At 42.5% G+C, this 23229-nt stretch overlaps 1 protein-coding gene across 2 annotated transcripts in view; it reads left to right on the top strand.

The window, feature by feature from the left end:
- The window catches only part of AMOT (angiomotin), a 64312-nt gene extending 44400 nt beyond the window's left edge, over positions 1-19912 (top strand). For both annotated transcript variants that reach the window (XM_045298565.1, XM_045298564.1), the window contains exons 9-14: positions 6603-6752; positions 8005-8195; positions 14482-14604; positions 15381-15613; positions 17361-18104; positions 18450-19912. In XM_045298565.1, the coding sequence (XP_045154500.1) occupies positions 6603-6752; positions 8005-8195; positions 14482-14604; positions 15381-15613; positions 17361-18104; positions 18450-18547 (1539 nt within the window). In that variant the 3' untranslated portion in view covers positions 18548-19912. The remainder of the gene's footprint in view (positions 1-6602; positions 6753-8004; positions 8196-14481; positions 14605-15380; positions 15614-17360; positions 18105-18449) is intronic.
- Positions 19913-23229: the final 3317 nt, after the last annotated feature.

Below are 23229 nucleotides of genomic sequence, written 5' to 3'. Positions count from 1 at the left end.
ACCTCTGGGCTAGGCCATGTTTCAGAGTGAGAAATCGTGCAATCAGTTGGAGGTCTGGAACTATAAAGAGAGCACAATATCATTAATATCATCTGCGTTCAATGTGTAGGCACGTAGGCTAACTCCAGTAATGGCAAATTATTTAAAACAAAACAAATGCCTTAGAGTGGATTCGAAATCACTGTAATCCAACAGGGCAAAGAAGCACTTCCCTCATCCAGTTTCCAAGCTTGTAATCTTTATGGAAGCAGACAGCCCATCGTTCTCCACAGAGCAGTTTGTGGCATCACCAGGTCTTTATAGTTCGGATGTGTAGAGACCAGTATTTTTCCAACTTGGCTTAACGATATTTTTAGGCAAATAGCAAGCATTCTACTTTTTAGTCAACCATTCCCTCCACCCAAGTATTTTTTTAAGTGCTAATTTTTTTCAGGTTCCAGTGAAAAGAATTAGCACAGTATGCTAAGGAAAATACCCCCAGGAATGTAGAATGTATGTGATTTGCATAAAAACACCGTGTTGATATTTAGGGCTGGGCAATTCTTTGTTGCATGGTATCAGTCCCTTGTACTGTAGGGTGTTTAGCAACATCTCTGGTCTTGCCTAGGTATAACAACCAAAAATGTTAAACACATTGTTAAATTTCCCCTGGAAACCATTGGTACATAGGAAAATGACTTTAGATGGGACCTTTTGGATACAGCAGAAAGGGAGAATGGGATTTAAAGGCCAAGACAGAGAGTGAGTGCTTTGGGAGGCAACATTAACATTTCCTCAGAGAATTGAGGAACGAAAAAGAAACAGGATGGACAGTGTGATGGACAGTTTTGACAAGGTTTTGAAAATTGGCATTTGAGAATAATCCCTAAAGGATGGGATTAGTTTCTCTAGTCACCAAATTTCCAGTAGCATTTGGTTTAAATGCTGGGTTAACTTGACTTCATCTCAGGGCTCCTAGGTACTGGTCTCTAGAGGAGAAACGCAGAGGGATTCTTCTGTACTTCTGAAAACTCATCTTAGGCACCGAGACCTGAGCTATGTACCGTAGCTTTGGGAAACATTAAAAGGGAACACTCACTTGCTTGAAAACTGAAGCCATAGAAAAAGACACCATCTCGGATCCCGTGGGTATTACGCACAGTCTACATGCTGCCTCTTTCATGTACATGTATACAAACCAGGGCAGGGCTTTGGTTTCAACCTCGAAGAATTCTATACAGAATTCTAGGGCACTGTTTAGCCTAGACATCTGAGATAATAGTTAACATTAAACGTAAAAAGAGGGATCTCCAATTTCATAAAATAGTTGGCAATTGAAAGGCCCCTTAGAGAGAGATGATCTGTCTAGCAGAGAGTTTTACTTACTTTGTCTTAATTTTTAAAAACTCCCTACCAACCTGACAACGCGAGGCACTCCTGAAAGAATGTCTTTGAGGTAATGGGGCTGGTAGGGGGAGGGGTGCAACACCTTAGATACCTTGCAAATCTCTAGTCATTTAACCGTCTTGAAAGATCAAGTGTGAAAAGATGATGGAGCAAAGTCAGGTGGGAGATGCAGGCCCAAGAAAAGACCAAGCATATACAACAAAAACACACTTGCAGCTAAGCAGACACCTGAGGGGACGGAAAAAAGTTCATGGGAAAATTCTATTATCTTTTCATTATATTTTTCCACTAACTTTATATGTATGCATGCGTATAAAATCCATGGCAACCTTCTTTTCATATAACCTTAATATATAATGCACATAAAAGAAGGTCCATTTAGACGAAGAGCTGGTCATCTAGTGTCAAATGTCTTCCTAGGGAGCAAATAGCTATGGGTTGAAAGTGTTCCTTAGAAAATGATGTTCATTCGCATTTCTGTGAAAATGAGAACCACATCAAGTGAGTATTCAAATTTGAGAGGACTAGAGCATGTGTGAGTTCACATTCGCTTTTACTTCCAAAAAGGAAAGAAAGAGAATCCTCAAGCACTGTTTGTACCAGACATGATTCTGCGCAATTTATGTGTTTTGTCTCATATGATTCTTTTGGAGTTACATAGCATTATCATGATCCCCATGATGACTGCATAAATGAAATCCCGGCGGGGCCGTGGGGAGGCTCCGGGAGACTAATAACTTGCCCACTGGTACCTAGCTGGTGAGCTTGAGAGCCTGGAATTGGACTTGGGCTGTCATAAACCCAAACCCATAACCTTCACCATTTCACCAGACAGGTTTTCTCGTCACATCATTACAAGAAGGAGCCACAGCCATTTCTGAAGCCTATTGAAACGTAATGTTGGGCATCAGAGATGCAGTGACTGCTGATTCAGAACCATGTATTCGAGAGATTAAACTTCAGATGAGTTAAGCGTGAGGGAAAAATGAGGGGCGGGGGGGAGAGGCAGAAAAGAAGAAAAGAGATTTTGTCATTGTGAAGGTAGAAATGATGCATACAAAATTCAGGATGGTGGAGGAGTTAACCTATATTAACCTATATAGAACTTCATTCCTTTCTACACATAGGTGGGATCCAGAAAGCATAGAGTATATAATTTAGAAGATGTACTGCTTTGGTGATTGCTTCCTTTGGGATTTTGTTCTTATTTTTTAAAACGGCGTTATTGGCATATACATCACATATAATACAATTTAGTTGTTCAGTCATATTAAGAAGAGTTTTGCAATCATCATCACAATCAATTCCAGAACATTTTCTTTTCATGCTCCTCCTTATTAACTCCTCATGGCCCTCTTCAATTACTGTCTCGATAGAGCTATCTATCCTGGATTTTATATGCAGAAAGTTATATAAAGCACAAACAGGAAGCACGCAAGCAAACAAACAAAAACCAACTACAATGTGTACACAACATATAGAAACCCCTAATCAAAAATAAAGCAGAAAATACTAAGAACTGAAAGAACTTTAAAATGGGTCAAAGGGAAGATCAAATGATAAGGTAAACGATATCTGCCATACTCAACTTTACAGTGATCTCTGTCTGATAGCAAGGCTATTCACATCCCTTGATGGTGTTTAGAAGGGAGAGGCTTAATCCATGTGAGGATATTACAAAGGGATGTTGAGCTTCTACTGTGACCCATATCCTTCTACAAACCACTGTTCACACAATTTACACTCTAATACCAATCCCACCTTCAGATTTCCATGTGGACTTGTTGACATCTCATTCAGATGACTGCTTGTTTGCAGACAAGCCTTTAAAATACCAGGCGCTATTATAGGGCCTTGCATTCGTAGCGTCCAACAGTGTGTTCTTTTCAACCTTAATTTTTTTTCTAAGGATTAAGTCTTTATTGACTGATTGTATAAGTGAAACTGAGTGTCTTTGGGTGACCAGCACTTTGTCTTCTTTTATGGGTATGAGAGAATTATGCCATTATTGACCCTGGCATTTATGGGTAACCTACTTAGTGACAAAGTAGAGTGAGATGTTTCTTGGTCTGTACTTTTCATGGCTCGATGAGCCTCAAGGTGGGCATCACAATCCACCAAGTGCTCCATTGGAGGAAGATTTACAGCCTCGGAAACCCTATCTAAGGTTGTTATTATCAGAATTGACTTAGTAGTTATTATGGTTTGGTCTGGTACTGATAGGTTACAAAAGTTGTCGGACCTGTGTTCCCATCTTCAGCTTAATCATAAAACTCCTTGGGCAACATTTTTCTGCTCTGCTCTTCAAAGGGTTGGGTGAACATTTCTCTTGCTGTGATGCTTCTGATGGAATATTGGGGTCGATTTTTTTTTTCATTCTAAGAAAGACAGAGCTTGGAAAATCCTCAAGGCCTTGAATTGCTTTTTCAGTTTTCGAAACGTACATTTTAGTACTTTACCATCAAGACAAGAACTCCATGCTCTCTTGAGTTTAATTGCTTTTAAGTATAACAGCTATAAGCCTTAGTAATTATAGTTAACATTCTCTGCATTAACACTGCATTACTCCCCTAGGGTTTGCAGAGTGATTTCCAAATAAATACATTCAACTTTAAATAGCTCATGAGGACTGGCGAGCCCAGGAGGTGAAGGATGGAGGGTGCTTGCTGCTCTCCAATTATGCAAAGCTCATCACGGCATCCGTGACTTACAGATTTTGATTGTCTGAGCCAGAGTTTTCACGAATACTCACATTAGCCCATCAAAGAAAGGTTTAAGTATGTGGAGATAGGGAAAATGGTTATGTTTTGGTTGTTTTATTACCTAGGTAAAGAACTAATGGACAAAAATATCTCAACTTATCAATCACTTCTACTGGTTTACAGAGCTTCATTGTACTAGACCTGGGATGAAAAGAAATACGAAGAAAGTATAGAAAAATATTTACCATCTATACTCGTGTATGAGCCGAGTTTTTCAGCACATTTTTATGCAGTTTTGTGGTAAAATTAGGTGCCTCGGCTGATATTCGGGTCAGCTTATACCCAAGTATATATGGTAAAAGGTTTTCTTTCATTTACCTAGGCTAAGTATACCGTAGGCCTTGCAGGAAAATATGAGAAGTGTTTTTTCCACTTGGAAAAAGTTAAGCAATTCTAATGTAGGGAGGGGGCAATGATTGGATAGTGAATGAGGCATCCCCACCAAAGCATGCCATCTTATCTGAGTAGGAATTCTAGACTGAAGCTATTTGTACTGATTTCATTAATGAGTTGCCTGCTGTTTGGGAGGAGAGGAAGAACAGCACTGTTTCTGCAATGGGCATAGGGAATTTGGTTGGTTTGATTACCTCTTATCATTTATCTATGCAGTTCAAGTGTTTGGAAAATTTGTTGAAAAGTCAGATCAACTGAGTTCCTGGGTAGTCTTTCTTCTTGACTAGGTTAGTAATAAAAATAACAAGGATAATAATGTTTTCATATTCTAATCATACCAAAGACATCCCAAACTTCAGCTTCCCTAATACTGATAATGGCAGATGTGTCCAATTTGGAAAAAATTCTGCTTTATGAAAATTCACAGGCTGTGATTTATTAGCATGGAAAGGTATCCCACAATATTGTGCAGTGCATATTCTGTTGACTTGCTAAAAAGGGGAGAAAGTTGCAATTTCTCTCATCTTCTTGAATATTGAGGATGTCTGTGCTTTTTGAGGAGCTCTGAGCACCTACACATTTCCTTATTTCCATAATGCCAGAAATTGAATTGTAAGCTAAAAGGATACAATGAAATTAAATTCTTATTCCTAATCTGCTTCTCCCTTTGATTTGTGATATGGTTTATAGGTTTGAAAAAAGACAAAGTTCAGTAGATACAGAGTTGTGTTTGGGCTTAGGGTTTGCATATGCTTTTCTATCTTTAAAATATGTATGTGTGAGTGTATGTATATGTGTGTGTGTACACAAACACACATATACATTAATATATATATATATATTAATGACACTGGATGTTAGGGGGCTGTGTTAGTCTGGATACTTTAGAGAAACAAATCCACAGAAACTCATGTATGAGAGAGAGTTTTATATAAAGGGTAAGTACGCATCAAGAAAACATCCCAACCCAGTGCTGCCCAAGTCCACAAGTCAAACATTAACCCATTAACCCATATGCCCAACACCAGTCCACAAAGTCCTCCTCCATCTCACAAAACACACACAATGACGCCGACTGCAGGAGGGAGGCCAAATCAGTGAACGTGTAAGCATCTCAGCGCTTACAGGGGGCTCCACGTGGCTACTCTAGCACCCATGGCTGCATCGGGGTAGGTCCATGTAGCTTCTCCTTGGGGATGTCTTGCAGGAAGTGAGCCTTTCCAGCTAAATCAGGGATTTGGATAAGACAGTTGCACCCTGGTCCGACCATCAGAAAGCAAGAAACCCGAGAACTCGAAAGGCGAGGCTCACCAAGCCATTTATCTCTCCTCTCTTCAATTACCCCCACATGTGTTTATCGGCCAGGTTGGCACAATAAACTTTAGCTATATCAGGGGCCTAGGTACCTATCTTGAATCATGGGCATCTTTCAAAATGTTTAACTGTATCTACATGGTTCGTGTTATAATGTTAGAGATTTCAATTCACTTATTTATTTTGAGAAATATATTGAGCGAGAAAAGGTTTATAGGCAACAATCCTATACATGTAAGTCAATAAAATAAAGTTATTGCAGAGCGGAGGGAAATTGTAAAAGATTAAGTGGCAAAGCGATCAAAGTCATAGTAGAGGTACATGAAAAGAATTAGTGGGGGGAAATGGAAGGAGAGATGAGAAACGTGTGACGGTTTGGGAACATTTTCTAGAGAAAATATTGGAGCTTGACGCTGAAGGGTAAAATGGCAGGAATACAGTTTTCTAGAAGCTACTGATCAGCCCCTACTTATGTGAATAGAGAAGATGAAGATTTTAAAGAAGGTGGGCTTAAAGAGGAAGGGCCTAATACGGGGTTTCTAATTCCTGTTCTCTTTATGATAAATATGAGGAAGCTTGCTAGTCAAGATGAAGGATCTTTTCTCCAGCCAGGTGTTTTTGTTTGTTTGTTTGTTTTGTTTTGTTTTTGTAGCATAGGGCAGGGAGAGAGCTTACAACCACAAGCCCTGATTTTGAGATTGGCTAACTCACCATGTTGTTCTTTTCTCTCCCAACCTGGATTTTCAGCTGAACAAGAAACAGGTGTATGTTGATAAGGTGGAGAAAATGCAGCAGGCCCTGGTGCAACTGCAGGCAGCATGTGAAAAACGAGAGCAGCTGGAACACCGTCTTCGGACACGACTGGAGAGGGAACTGGAATCCCTCAGAATTCAGCAGGTACTGAGATTTGAGAGAGAAAAAAAATCCAAGGAAAATGATATTATTCATTGTCTGTGTTTTTCAGTTGGCTTTAAGACCTAAAGGTAAAAGCCACATTCATATTCAGGCTTTTTTTTTTTTGCACCACCTGTGGGTTAGGCTTTGGGCTGCTTTTCTCTATGGTTGAATGTTCAAACCCACCAGCCACTCTATGCAAGAAATATGAGGTTTTCTGTTCTGATAAAAATTCCAGTTTCAGAAACTATGGAATCCACAGCAGAAACCTGTGGATTGCGACCCCTTTAGGGGTCAAACGACCCTTTCACAGGGGTCACCCGATTCATAACAGTAGCAAAATTACAGTTATGAAGTAGCAACGAAAATAATTTGATGGTTGGGTAGTCACCACAATATGAGGAACTATTTTAAAGGGGTCACGTCATTGGGAAGGTTGAGAACAACTGTTCTATAGGGTCACTGTGAGTTAGACTCAACTCTATGGCCATGGGCTTCGTTTTGCTTTTTTTTTTAAATGATCTTTAGAAAGCATCTATCGATTCCCCTTTTCCAAAAACTGAAAATTCGCTGACATCAAGTTCGACTCATAGGGACCCTGTAAGACGGAGTAGAACTGTCCCTATGAGTTTCCAAGACTGTAACTGTTTACAAGAGACGAAAGCCCCATCTTTCTCACAGGGAGAAACTGGTGGTTTCAAACTGCTGACCTTGCGATTAGCAATCCAGTTTGTAACCTACTATGCCATCAGGGCCCCCTTTCCCTTTTTAAGTGAAGAAAATAAGGACCCGAATAGAGTTGCATGACTCATTTCAAGTCACAGCAAGTTAGGGAGCAAGGTAGAGATTTGAAACCAGAGTTTTCTTCCCATTTCTGTTGTGGCCCATTTTGGCAGATGGAGAGAGCATTTAGTAGCCCACTGGTTCACCTTCTAAACAGCATGACCATTTGACGTGGCAGGCTCCTTTTCTCACCAAAGGAGTCACATAATCAAGCTCAAAAGACAAAGTCCTGTGGCCTTAGCAGGAGATCTGAATTGGCCTTGCTTCTGAGTGAGTACCACGCTGAAGTGGCTTGATCAGCAATCCTTTCCAAGAATCCAAAGCCATGGCCATGGAGTTGATTCCAACCCACAGTGACACTATGTGTTACTGAGTAGAAGTGAACTGCATAGCATCGGGGCTCAAAAAATGGGACAAACATAGTGGTTCTTCTCATACTAAATGGAGGATCTTGGAACATCTCCCCTACCAGCGCCAGGGCATTGCTCAGCCCACCAACGTTTCCGAATACAATGCCGCTGCCCTGATGGAGCTCCTTCGGGAGAAGGAGGAGCGGATCCTGGCTCTGGAAGCTGACATGACAAAGTGGGAACAGAAGTACTTGGAGGAGAATGTCATGAGACACTTTGCTCTGGATGCTGCTGCAACTGTGGCTGCTCAGAGGTAAGCACTTAGTTTATATTGTCATTATTTGATTGGAGGAGATGGGGAGAACCAAAAGGTAACCAATTAATGGATTTTCTATGGAGTGTTTAAAACTTTTATTTATTTTTTGGTCTTTAATGTTCTGTTTGTTCCTCCCATTCCTGCTTAAGTGCCCCCTACCCCCCGGTATGCTCCATTACATACTGAATGATTGTCACAGCAGAAAGTCATAGCATTGAAAATTAAGGTTATTTTAGCAATCTATGTGAAACCGTAGCGCAGCTTTGCACGGGAGCCCGAGCAGTTGCAGACGGGGTCGGGGGGATATGTGTATACTTCCTTTACCAGAGCCACAGCTTCTTTAAGCATCTTTGTAGGTTTCTTGGTTTAGCGCACATATTGGCGTTCAAGCCTCTCCTGAGAAGTATCACTAAGAAAGTAAATGTCACTCAGGAGTGACTGCTGCCATTTGATAGGTCTGGCTCATCCCAGGAATGTCAAGGGCTATGCTGAATATGAATCCACCCCTGCCTTTTGAGTAGGTTTATATTTGAAGGCCATATTCTCTTTGTGCATGAGCTCACCACATAAAACTAATCACATTCCATCTGGTAGAGGAGAGAAAATGGTGGAAGGAGTATTAATAAAAGAGGGAATCAATCACAAGGATCAAACTAGAATCCCCTCCCAGGGGGACGAATAACAGAAATGTGGGTGAGTGGCAACGGAGGACAATGAAAGATATGGAAAAATAACTATAACTTATCAAGGGTTTGTGAGGTAGGGTGGGCGAGGGAGGGAGGGAGAAGAAATGGGGAGCTGATATCAGGGACTCAAGTGTGAAGAGAATGCTTTGAAATGATGACGGCCGCATATGTGCAAATGTGCTGGACACACTGGATGAATGTATGGATTGTGATAAGAGATGTAAGAGCCCCCAATAAAAGTATTTCAAAACAAAACAAAACAACATTTTTTGCCATCTCCTTTGTTTCCCTTTTCATATTTTAAATAATGATTCTTGGACTTCGGAGGGAAAACGTGCTCTGATAATGTTTGCCCACCTTTCTGTTACTCACGATCATGAGTCAGGAAACAAAACACACTAAATTCAAATCAGGGGATGCCCTGGGTTGTAAAGTTGGGTATCTAAAGCCCTAAAGTCGGTTACAGCGTATTGTACCCAGAGAGGTCGCTAGCCAGAAAGTTATTAATACACCGCTGTTTGGGGCTTTGACAGTCTTCTAAGACAAAAGAGTCTGAAAACACTTCTCAAGTTTTGTACCTGGAAGGGGTGGTAGATACATTTGTTTTTGATCCCTTCTCATGACAAATCTAAGGGAGTGGGGTGGCAATATTCAAGAGCAAGACTAGTGGTTTGTGAGTCTGCTCTCATTTCCTCAGGAAAGTATCATAAATTCCTCTAATATGCTCTTCAGATATCCTCTATAATGTCAATGGGCTGTAGGTGCCTGAAGCTTAACTGTCTTTGTTTCTTGAGAAAGGTGTGCTCAATCTGTGTCCGTGCCGTAATAGAGTGCCCGGCTGTGCTAGAAGATGGTAGAGAGGTTTGGAGGCAGATTAGAAGCCGACTTAAGTGTAATTTTAGCTTCTAGTTCCCAAGGAAACACCTGAGCCCAGCACTTGTTCAGAGGTTATTCACAAAACCCTAACACTAAAACCATTGTTATTATTGGGGGTGGGGAGATTCAGGGTAATTTTGTCATCTTTTGGGCAGAACTTTAGAAAGAAACACCTCACGAAATGGCCCAAGGTCATACACAACTAGTAAGTTGCAGAAAAGCCAGGATTTAAATTTAGATTGCTGCCACCACAGCCGGTGCACTGGGCTGCCTCCCAGAAATAACGAAACACCACGGAAGTGGAAGAGAGATCTGTAACTGTCCAGTGAGATACTAGCTGAAGCAAAGTATTCGCTGCAAGCTGATCGCACACGTCACAGATGTCTATTTCCTCTGGAGGCAGTTCGTCATTCCCATTGAACCTTTTCTCGGTTATCTTTGTCCTATTCAGTAGCTTCCAATGGTGACATCTCTAAGATCAAAATAAGAATTTTCAATAACTTACTGGATACCATCCCATGGTTAATACTAAGATACGAATACCAATATAGCGAGAATCAAAATCCACACCAACGTTTGTCCAAACCCCTGAAACCTCTCCTGGTTTTCTGTCACCAAGCTTGATATACTCTTTTCTTAGTCGGTATGAAGTACAAACACCAATGTTCTTATCCATTCTCCCATCCCTCTAACACTCCCACTTCTATCAATTCTACCTCCCACACCCTATTTCCATTTCCTTTGCCACTTCACTAGCTCTTGTTTTCATTAACTCTCGCTGAGATTATGACAATAACCTTGCTGACTGCTCTGCCTGATTCCTGTGTACCCCTTGTCGAATTCCTCCACCACATTTCAGCAAGAGATAATGCTGTGTCCCTGAAACAGTGCAGATAATAGCCTTTCCCTCCAAAAGCGTCACTAATTTCCATTGCCCTGGTAAGAGCCCTGGTGGTGCAGTGGTTAACGTGGTCGGCTGCTCACCAAAAGGTCTGACGTTCAAACTCACCAGCCAGGAGAAAGATGATGCAGTTTGCAGCTGTAGAAAGGTACTGCCTTGGAAACCCCATGGGGCAGTTGTACTCTGCCCTATAGGGTTACACAATGAGTTGAAATCAACTGGACTGCAGTGGGTTGGATTTTAATAGATAATATTCAGCCTCATTCTTCTAATAGTTGTTTATAGTCATTTTCCCTTAAAAGTTTCCTACAGTCCGAGAATATTTTTTTCTGTTCTCTAGCCTCCCAATGACTTCAAACTCAGTGATCATTCATGGTGTACAGTTCATTTATGAAATAAGCAATAGGATGCTATCAATAGGAAACGAAGGAGTGGGAGTTTGAACTGCTTCTCTTTGGTGAGATGTGGGATTTTAGCTGTGTATTAATGATTCCACAGGCCTATGTGGCCTGAGGACTGGGTATGCCTCTTTTCCAGAAAAAAAGCTAAAAAATTATTTAGCACCCCCATCCTCAGCAATGAAAACCATTTGTACTTTAGCCCATAATTCAGGATCAAATTTAGGCATCTGTTTCTGTAGCTCCCTGGATCATTCCAGTGTTCTTCAGGGGGTATTATTGCCCACTTTGGGAAACACTGGCCTAAACCATTGACCTAATGGCCCTAGTCTCCTAGATGAAAGATTGATGCTAAGAACTATCCTGGCAGCTCTGTAGGAATTCACTAAGTGCCCCAAATTTTCAGGCTCCATTCCTGAAGAGCTCACAGTTCACATATCAATTAGCTGGCAGGGCCCTGCGTCCCCAAAATGGTCTTTATGTAATCAAGGTGGCAGTAATCCAGGGCTGGCTCCCCCAGTGACAAGCCATGTACTTAAGTCCTCAGTGGCCACAGACTCCATAGACTTTTTCAAGAGATCTGGCACTGAAGATGCCTTCAGCTGTCAAATTGGACCAGGAATTGCCGCCAGAATAATACCAAGAATTGGAAATTCTTTCAAGTCATAAATCATCTCTTTTTCCATTATTTTCCTTCTACCCATCCTTTTCCTCCTCCTAATAGATATGTTGACTGGGTACTTACACTGGCCCTGCCATTGTGTGCTGTACATGCAAAATTTTACTTCAGCCCCACAAAACCCTAGGAGATGTTAGATCAATTATAGTTCCCATTTTATATTTGAAGGGACTGGGACTGAAAGCCGTGAATTGGCTTCCTGACTCCATAAATCAAAAACAAAAACTCGCTGCCATCTAGTCAATCCCAACTCTTAGGGACCCTATAAGACAAAGTAAAACTACTCCATAGAGTTTGCCGGACTGTAAATCTTTATAGAAGCCGACTGCTACATCCTTCTCCTATAATGTGATTTTCTTCTTCTCACTGTCATCGAGTGGATGCCGACTCATAGCGACCTTATAGGACCAGGTAGAGCTACCCCTATGAGTTTCCATGGCTCTAACAACTGTTAGGTAGAAAGCCCTGTTTTGTGCTTTCTAACTGCTGACCTCACGGTTAACAGCCCGATGTATAACCACTATACCACCAAGGCTCCCTCAAGGTTTGAATTGCCAAACTTGCTTAGTAGCCAAGCGCTTTAATCACTGTGCCACCAAGACATGTTTGTCCTCCTGAGGCCATCTTTTAAAAAAAAGGGTCCTGCCACCAAGTTGATTCCAACACCTGTGACCCTCTAGGCCAGAGTAGCACTGCGCCTGTGGCTTTCCTAGGACGCCAGTCTCGAAGCGAGCAGAACACCTCATCCTACAGAGGCATTCCGGAGTTCGATCTGCTGCCCTTGTGGTTAGCCCAACTCGTAACCCACGATGCCACCTCCTTACTGGCAGACTACCTAGGAAAGCTGAGGTTTGGCCCCAGTGTCATCAAGCCCAGCACAATGATGCTTCTCCGTGTGTCCATTTTCACCCAGACACCATCCCCAGCATACTTAGAAGCAGGTGAATGGCACTAAAGGAAGCACAGAATTCTGCAGTGTGAAAATAGCAGTTGGGGAAATAAGAATCATTGTTTTCCTTCCCTCTTCTTAGTTTTAATTATTTTCACTTTTGAAATTGCTTCCACATCACCTATAACGTATAAGCATTTTGGAGCAGAATAGTTGGGCAGAGATTCCTCAAAATGCCCCAACTTTAATCTTAACTGTCTGCCTCTTCACTCACCCTGCCCCCCACCCTTTCAGCAGCATCTGCCACTGGTTCTGATCCTTAAACTACAAGTATTTACATGTTTGGAGTTCTACTACAGTACTCACTGGAAGCAGTACCAGTTCATTGTATTTTAGATCTGTTGTCTGATTACATCACTAATTATATGACTATTCCTTTTTGTCAGTAATTTGAAGGGTTGTGGAAAGCAAGTCTCTTGTCACCAGTTTTCCACCCGCAAGTGTTCACTTTGTTCCTCCATCACATTTTGATAATTTTCCCAATATTTCAAGCTTTCACAATGCTAATGCGCCCTGATAGACTATAGGATAATGTAAACATAACTTTTATATGCCCTAGGAGGTCAAACAAAAATTCTTGTCCATCACTGTATTGTGTGACATTATTATGGTGTTTCGTAGCCGAACCCACAATATCTCTCAGGTATGACTGTAAGATCCAGTTTCCTTCATTCCCATCCCTCTTTTCTCTATTGCTGATTCTAAATGAACCATGAAAACATGTGTGGCCTCATTTATCAGATGATATGCATATTTCTTTGGCTTGTAAAGAGAAGTGCTAGTCTGTCTGTCTGTCTCTCACACACACATGCGTGCATGCACACATGCGCGGGTGCATTGTTTCATGTTAATTGCTCTTTGAGTTAATTGCCAGAGACAGTTTCAGCAGGAACATGATGGCCTCTTGTGCAGTTGGGAACCTGGCAAGAGAACAGTCACTTAGTCGGGTAGACTCATCGATTTGGCACTAGCATGTTTCAGATGTAGGTTAGATAGGAACTGTGGCACTGACTGAAAGGCACTGCTTGTCACTCAGCTCACATGCCCTATCTGATCTTAGCTGTTCATTCATCTGTAGTTTGTTACTAACTCCCAGGTATAGTTACCACAGTTCTTCTGTAGCAATAAACGATTTGATATATTTCCTGACTTGCTTCCAACTCTCTGGCCTTTTCCTTTGACTATGACTGGCAAGACTATGACTGGCAAGAGCATAAAGTGCAAATAAGTGCATTTACTTATTTCTGGACCATGGCCAGAAAGTTCAAGGACCTATCAGTCAAAAGGTTTCAAGTGGATGCCTGTCCTATTCTGAGGGAACTCTCGTGTTCATTTTATAGAATTCTTCACTGGCTTTTAGAGCCATGCCCATGTGAGGAACATCTCCTAAAAGCTGAATTTTCCCATTTTGAGGGCTCTTATCAGAAAGCCAGAGCCCTGATAGCATAGTGGTTGGGCACTAGGCTACTAACCGACAGATTAGCAGTTTGAAACCACCAGCCACCCCCTAAAAGAAAGATGAGGCTTTCTGCTCCTATAAAGGGTGATAGTCTCAGAAACCCACAGGGGGAATTCTACCCTGTCCTACAGTGTTGCTATGAATTAATTGGACGCGACTCTATGGTGGTGATTTTTTTTTCAGAAAGTCACCCAGAAAATAACTTGCTAATGAATTTGATTTCACTTTGGAGATTTCCAACAATATCTTTAATTTGGGAGAGGGGTGGTGGTGGTGTTCATTTTTCATTGATTTTGTTGCTATTCTGTCATCAGCACTGCCATTTTCCTCCTCAGGGACACAACAATCATCAACCACTCTCCCAACACCAGCTATGACACAGCCCTAGAAGTTCGCATCCAAAAGGAGGAAGAAGAAATCTTGATGGCCAATAAGCGTTGCCTTGACATGGAGGGCAGGTAATATGCCAATCTGGACCCTGATGGATATAAGAAGTTTGTATAAATCCCACATAGGTCTGTAGGGTGGGAAAAGCTGCTTTATTCATAACCATGAAACCTAATGATGAGAGCTTCCTCCACCACTTCCCGCCTGTTACTCAGGGGTTGGGATATGATGACCTTTACTTTCCACTAACTGTGGAATTCCAACTAGTTATGCTTTGCCCTTGACTTTACCTCTTAATTTCCATCTGCCGCAACAGAATTGTTGCTAATTGTACTGAGAAGGATTCTTCCTAGCACTGAATCTCAAGCCTGTAATACAGCAGACTACTCCATAAAAGAACACTCACTTAACCTGGGAGAAGGGCACTTGCTGTCTTCTCTAAGCTCATAATCAGTTACTTATTACATGAAGGCTGTGGCTCATCCACAGATGCCTTCACCCTCTTGCTAAATATTTCATTTCTGTTGGTGCAGGGCCTTCACTCCAGTACTTACTACATCAATGTACTCTTGCATGTACACAACCTTTCTTTTCAGCTGTGTTCTGCTTTGATCCCCTAACATTTATGCAACTACTTCTGGGAACTCTGCTATTTCCATTCTTGCTTCCAGACAGGTATTTTTAGAAGTGTAGTACACCACCTCACTTCCTCCCACTCAGAAATCGGGAGCCCACCCCTTAAGTCACTGTAGAAAATGGGAGCTGAACCCGGGAGAGTGGTGAGAGCAGAACAGGGTGGCAGCAGGGTCTGTATAATCAACTTTGTCTCATTGTCTCTAACGCCTAGGATTAAGACGCTCCATGCCCAGATTATCGAGAAGGATGCCATGATCAAAGTACTTCAGCAGCGCTCCCGGAAGGAACCAAGTAAGACAGAGCAGTTGTCATCCATGCGGCCAGCCAAGTCCCTGATGTCCATCTCCAACGCTGGATCAGGCTTGCTCTCCCACTCTCCTACCCTGACTGGCACCCCCATCATGGAAGAAAAGCGGGATGACAAGAACTGGAAGGGGAGCCTAGGTAATGACAGGAAAACAAGCAAGAGTGTAGTAAGCAGTGTAAAGGGAGCCCTGACTTCAGTATCAGTGTGCCTATAACAAGGGACGATGACCTAGGTTACAGAGAAGAGCTTTACGAGGTTGGGTATTTTTCTTCCAAGAGACTCATTGCCCATGTAAGAACTTTTCTACGCTGTGAAATCTCATTTGACTAGGCCTAGTCATTAGAAGATAGACTCTCCAGTGCTGTGTGGGTGAGAAGGAAGATCACTTTGATTACCTCTGAACAATCCTGATTTGTCCCTTTGGAGACATTTTGTCTTTGTCTAAAGTTCATGTGGCCTTGATGTCCTTCAGAATTACAAAATTACAACTTCTATGCTCCTTCCTCCCACATAAACTAAGTCGTCCTGGGTGGCAGATTGTTGTTACCAGAATGTTCTGAGATGAGAACAGAATGTACTTTTTCCATTTCATTCTTCTCTATTCCTCCCGCCCCCTCCCCCAATAAAACCCGAGAAGTTTTGTAGATGTCATAAGAAATAGGAACATTTGTAGTGCCTGAGGAAGCAGATTGTGCCATTCAGCTATCCATTTATCCATCCACTATCCATAGATGTAGATATCGATATTAACTTTTCCACTTGCTTCTGGATCCTCTGCCACTTAGAGTATTCTTCGAGTAGGTGTTTGGGGAGGTAGGGACATGGGTATAGGTCATACCTTTGATCTGTGACTAAAGTGTTCTTCCTCTGATCCTATGTAACTATCTGATAATGTGCAAGGGCGTCATGAAGTCCGTTGGATAACTCCATTATCTTTTAGTATCATTTTTCCATGAACTTCCAAAAAAAAAACAACACACGTATGGTGTTGGTTGTAAGAATCTAGTCAAAGAGTTGTAACAGCCTGGTGAAAATCAATCATCATTGGAAAAATAAGTCAAAATAGATTTGCAAGATATTTAAAGGCTTAATATGTTAGACTGGAGGTTGGAGAAGGAGGGCAGAAAGGTCTTCCAAGTCTGAAAGAAACTTTTGGGCAATGATGGAAGTATCTGACAGACTGATTCTTGAGTTTTCTAGAGGCAAAAATGAAGCAAGAATTTAGATCCAATACCAAGAGGGTAAGGGGAGGGTGAGGGAAGGAAGGGGAACTGATCACAATGACCTACAGATAACCCAGTCCCAGGGGGACGGGTAACAGAAAAGTGGGTGAATGGAGACAGAGGTTGGTGTTAACACACGGGGGAAATTTTTTATAAATTATCAAGGGTTCATGAGGGAGGGAGGGGGCTAGGGGGGAAATCACCTGCTATCAAGGGCTCAAGTAGGAAAAAATGTTTTGAGAATGATGATGGCAACAAATGTACAAATGTGCTTGACACCATGGATGGATGGATTGTGATAAGAGCTGTCAGAACCCCGAATAAAATGATTTAAAAAAAAAGAATTTAGATCCATTCAAACATCTCCTAAACTTCTGTACCCCGAGCCCCACCACCACCAAGTACATAAGGGGGGCACAGATCATCTGATGTCATTGTTTTCGAAGAGGAGCCCTGGTGGCACCGTGTTGTGTTGCTGACTGCAAGGTCCACAGTTCAAAAGGGCTTTCTACTCCAGTAAACAGTTACAATCTCGGTACCTCCCAGGGACAGTTCAGCCTGTCCTAAAAGAGTCATTATGAGTTGGCATTGACTCAATACAGGTGAGCTTGGTTTTCATTTCGATGATGTTTTCTAACCCATGTCTCTCTTTCATTTGCAGGTATTCTCCTGGGTGGAGACTACCGCGCTGAGTCTGTCCCTTCTACTCCCTCACCTGTGCCTCCCTCCACTCCCCTGCTTTCAGCTCACTCCAAAACTGGCAGCCGGGACTGCAGCACCCAAACTGAACGTGGAACGGAACCAAACAAAACTGCAGCTGTTGCTCCAATCTCTGTTCCTGCTCCAGTTGCTGCTGCTGCCACTGCTGTCGCCAACACTGCCACCGCTGCCGCCACCGCCACCACCATGGTAGCTGCTCCTCCAGTTGCTGTTGCTGCTGCTGCTGCTAATGCTCCAGCTCCAGCTGCCGCTGCTCCTGCTAACCCATCTTCAGCCAATGCTCCTGCCGCCATTTTCGCTGCTGCTTCGCCAGCTGCTGGTGGTCCCATTCCAGTTTCTGTTTCCCCTGCTGCTGCTGCTGCTCTTGCTCCTGCTGCTGCTGCTGCTGCTCTTGCTCCTGTTCCTGCGGCAGCTCCTGCTGCTGTTGCTGCTGTTCAGGTTGCTTCAGCTGCCCCGGCTCCAGTTCCAGCTCCGGCTCCAGCTCCGGTTTCGGCTTCACCACCGGCTCAGGCTTCTGCTCCAGCTCAGACTCAGGCACCAACTCCAGCTCCGCCTGCAGCTCTTATTCCAGCTCCAGCTTCAACTCCAGCTTTGGCTGCAGCTGAGGCTCCTGCAAGTCCAACTACCAGCTCCGGATCAGGGCGTTTATCCCTATCGAGTTTGACCTACAATCTAGACAAGACAGGTAATGATTTTCTGACCAGTTCACTGTGTGTTCTGCCTTCAGAGACATACTGGTTTGATGACACCTGCATTTTAGGTAGAGTTGGTCATGTGGGAGTGAGACTATCATGCTCGAAAGGGGGATTAATCAGAAGAGGTAGGAAAAAGAATCTGTGAATGATTTCGCAGCCACCAAGACAAGACGGACAAGAGCCTAAGTAGAGGCCATTCTCCTGGAGATAATGGAGGGCTTTGGCAGGGAAGCTTCTCTGCCATAGTATCATTGGACCCCAAAGGCCCTCTGTTTCTAGATAGTTGGGTTTCCCCTTGTCCCTAAAGTGATTTCTAACCTTTGATTTCCATTTAGATGGTCCTATTTTCCGCTCCAGTCCTCTGGAAAGAAAAGCTGCCATTCAAATCCTGGGACAAGAGCCTGATGCAGAGATGGTGGAGTATCTCATCTGAATGGGCAACTCAAGAGCTGCAGCTGATCAGCAAGCATGCTTCTAATCATTTTTGTCCTCTCCTTTTGTTTTTTCTTTCTGAGGGTGAGGACAAGGGGTGGGGGTGGGAATGTTTTTTAAAGGGCCTTTCTTCTTCCTCTTCTTTGTTTGGAAACATTGTAATACTGAAGTAATACTGTACAAACTCCAGGCTACACTGGCATACTTAGAGAATACCTCTAAACACAACTGAATGCGAATGTGATGTGAAGTCTATGGTTTAGATTTATACAAATATCAAGACTGTTCATATCTGGCTAGGCAGCAGTGTTTTCCATGTGTTTAAATTTGTTTAAAATTTCTGTACACCAATTGTTTTTTTCATTGAAGAACACAGTATGTGTTGAAGGCAGTTTGTAACGTGTGGTTCTGAAGGGAGATGCTGGAAAGAATGTGTGCATTTACTGTTTTGTACAATTCTCGTCTAGACTGCATTGAGAGAAAGCTTTCTCACCTGGCTCGTGAAAAGCAATCCTTTCAGGAGCTTTTGTTTGCTGGACAAAAAGTGGGGACTATTGTGGTGTGGAAGGGTGCTGGAGCTAACTTTCCTTCCCAGTTTTTAAAAACTATTTAGCCCCAAGGGATGGTTTTCCTCTTTGTTTCCGTGGTGATTTGGAAGTGAATTCTTTTGGTTCCCTCCTAGAGTTTCAGAAGTTCATGCATCTGCTCTGGACTAAGTTATGCTTCTTGGGCTAATTAGCATATTGGTTTCAGATGCTAGAAGAGAAAATTAACCAGGATGGATGGACAACTCTCTCATGGGGAGTTAAAGTGTCAGAGGCCTCGATGGAGAATTGCACGAGGTGCTGCTGTATGTAGACTTTTGTGATTGGTGTGTAGCCATGAACCCAGACTGCTTGTCTTTCTGAAGAGCAATCAGCCGAGTGTTTATTTCTTCTACAGCATAAAGTCACGGGCTGGGTCACCAGTCGGAAACTGCTAATTATTTGCAATGAAGAATGATTTGTGTTGGCCGAGTCCAATGCTTTGGCTCTCTGGTGACTACTTTGCAGTAACTCCTTTTGTTTTCTTGAATTCGCAACTTAAGTCTTAAAAAGCCATTTGACTGTCACCTCCAAGGGAATAGCATCAGAAACCCAAAAAGTCCTGTGCTCCGGTTGGAGGAGAGGTTCAATGTAGCAGTGTCCTCACCTACCTCTTCTCCCTGACACTCGGTTCCAACTTGGAACACCTTTGGAAAGCAGCAGGGACCGGGCTGCCTCCAGCGACACACAGGGCTGCCCTGTTGCCATAGGTCCTTGCCCTGTGTCTCTTCGCTGCCCTCTGTTCAGGTGACAAATCCACAGATGGTGTCATTAAGATCAATTTTCAGGGGTTTGGGGAGGGTGGGGGGTGATAGATTAGGGTGGGATGGGTAGAGATTTTAGGGCTGTGTTCATTAGAATCCAGATTAATAGAAGATAAGCCTGATAATCGACATCATGAGCCAGGGTGGAATTTTAGCAAAACAGCCTTAGCCCATCGTCATACAAGGGAATTCTCAGAGTAATCGTCGTACAAGGGAATTCTCAGAGTAATCTGAGACTTGGAAAAGATTACTTTCTGAAGTTCACACAACATAGTTTACCACTCTGCCAATTACCATACTTATTTTGGAAAACCCTTAGATCTAGAATTCTCCATGTCAGTGAAAAGTTTCTTCATGCCTCAGGGCATATGTATTTTCTAAAATGTCCCTGGCTTGGATAGTTTGCCCAGAGTTTTGTCTTACCTCTCCTGCAGTGCCTTTGACAAGGATTTCCCTTTCCAGATCCCCATTTCCACCTCGAGTCCCATGAAACACCCTCCTAAGGAGCTCATCCCACTTGTTTTGGATCGTCTTATGCGGTTCCTCTGTGTGTACAGGGATGGCACATGTAACACTCATTGCTGAATTCGTTACTTACCTTCTAGAGGAATTATTTGCAGTGTGTGTGGAGAGACTAGAGAAACGTTTGGATGTTATTTCCAACCAGTCCTTTCACATTTTCCATAATGAAGTGACCAGCCGAGTCGTACTCGGTGTGGAAGAGAATGCCAAATGGAAATTAAGAGTGCCGTTGCATTCACTCTCATTCATTCAGCCGTTTTGTCAGAAGAGCACAAAAGGTGGGGGAGACAAAACCAAACCCAGAGAGTTTAAGCAAAAACACCAATTGCAGGGCCTCTAATCTTTTCCCAAATACATAAATGGAACAAACAATGCTATTCTCCTTCCATGGCCATACGCCATTATAAGAACTTTTGCTAACTCTAGAAGCTGTGTTTTGAATCACATTCTTTGGTGACTAGTGTTGTACATTCCACACTGAGTGGTGGCCATCTCTTTAGATTCATGTCTTTTGGGAAAGAGGAAGTTCTCGACTTCTCGACTAAGTACTATATCTATATTGAAGTGTCCAGAACATGTCTTTCCCCTCACTCCCGAGGTAGTCCATTTCCCCTCAGTTTTGAATCCCAGATAATTTGCTAAGACAATAATGTACAGCTAAGAGATAGAAAGAAGTCTATGTTTACGAAAAAGATAGATTCTGCCTTTTCAGAAACACCTCTAGCAGGTATCATATAAAAATCCAGGTTTATGGGAGAAATCTCAAGTTAGCCACCTATTTACTGTTGTGTGGATGTAACCTTTGGGGACCTTTTGGGGAGCCCCACCTATCTATGCATTTAACTGGCACCTCAAGTCAGGAAGGTGGCCTTGTCTTTAACTTGTACTGCCTTTCTGGAGAATGTCTAATCCTCGTGTACTCCAGTGTCCCGTGTAACAAAGAAAAAAATGACTTCATTAGAAAAGACATACTTGATATAAAATTCCTATTAACCATTTCTATTTACCAAAAGTAGCTTGAGTGTTCTTTGGAGGAGCCCTGGTGGTAATGTGGGGTTTAGGTGTTGGGTTGCTAACCTCTAGGTCAGTGGTTAAAACTGAGCAGCCACTCTGCAGGCCAAGGATGAAGTCTACTACCAGAAAGACGTACAGTCTCTACTAGGTGGCATTGGTTTGGGTTTGGTTTGCTTGCAAGCATTCTTTTAAAATCACATGTTCCATTGTTTTAATGAAGGATTTCATTTCGATGCTGCTTTTGAGCTTTGGGATAACAGGACTGTAGGACATGGAAATATCTGCCATAGAAAACACACCAAGAGACCTGCTGTAGTCTGCTTTGGTTAAGACACGGGTTCGTCAGGGAGAACAATTGGAAAACGACAAACAGATTGTACAAACTTCTTTTTCGGAAGAGCTAAAGTACTCATAATGTGGCAGCTTAAAGCGTGTATATGTTCACTAATTTTTATAAATTACATTCTCATGTCTGTTAGGCATTCAGTCTCCTGTTATCATGATAGCTCATTCACATATGGAATGTGTTACTTAAAATGTTTGCATTCTGACTGAAAATGTTGTCAAAGGAACGCATACGATGTGGGCTCATTGCCACCAATTTCAGCCTGCCATTATTCTTGGAAATCTCTTCCAAGTGCTGTCCATCATCAGTAGGACAAATGTCAGGGGCTTTTTGTTTGTTTTTCTGGTCGCAACGATGGGTGACATCAGGCCATCAACCCGCCTTCTGGGCTCTCTTGTGATTAATGGCATGTGTTTGTACAATGGGTAGCTGGGTGGGGCAGGGGGGGTTTGGGGGGTGGGGGGATGGTTAGAGAAGAATCACCTTTGATTTCAAATGTATGTAGCCCCATAGGCATTGAGTCCCCCCTCTGTATTCAATTGAGCTATAGTTCCAATAAAGTTAAGCAGGTTCGAATCCACGTTGTGCCTCTCTTTTCACTGACAATAAAATTAGCTATTTTAAATGCAATACCGTGTGGAAAATGCGTTGGTATTTATGGAGACTTTATTTACACTGTAGCAACAATTACTTTCAATTCAGTGTGCAGTGCAAGGACTTGCCAAGGACAACATAGAGCAGAATTTGCATTTTCTTAGAGTATGATGATGAAGTATGAAGATAGCACCATGGGTCACATTGCTCTAATCAGCCTCTATGTAGAGTTAGGCAGTACATATTAGAAGCTGTGTTTTGTTTTATCTCCTTACCTCCAAGGGCTAAAATGGCCACCCAAAGCAGAGAATTTAGCCTTTGGTTAGCAGTTTCGAAGACCTCAGGATGTGCTCTTGGATCGTTGTTCTTGTGCCAATTCATCAGTTTTGGTTGAGGGAGCTTGGTATTAAAAGTAAATAAAAACCCCAAGCAAGTTGGCTCTTTTCACTGGAAATGTTAAGGCTGCTTTACACTGCCATTCCCTGGACCTTTGTTTACCAGTGTGTCCCCAACCTGTCAGAGGGTGAAAACATTCCCTGGACTTTGAAATGACACTTTCTCATCATGATAGCAGTCAGATGGGTATTGCCAAAGGGATGAGGAAGGAATATAAAATGCACACAAGTCCAAATTTGGCCTTTAAAAAAATGGGCTATATTCTCTCCATTGTTAGGGTGTTTTAAAAATGGTAATTGTGAAAGCCACCCTTCTCTTTAAGGACAGAGAAAATAGTATTCAGTGAGCCAGACCTTTCTATAATTTTTTTGCAAAATATTCCTTTGAAAAACATAGTTTCCTGTTCTTATGAAGCAGTCTTTTGTGGGGAGAAAACCCAAGGATTCCTTCAGAATTTCTGAGA

Source organism: Echinops telfairi, unplaced genomic scaffold (assembly GCF_000313985.2).
Source record: "Echinops telfairi isolate 266 unplaced genomic scaffold, ASM31398v2 ScPeMD7_7427;HRSCAF=8465, whole genome shotgun sequence".
Classification (NCBI taxonomy): Eukaryota; Metazoa; Chordata; class Mammalia; order Afrosoricida; family Tenrecidae; genus Echinops; species Echinops telfairi.
This window is presented reverse-complemented; position numbering and strand designations above follow the sequence as displayed.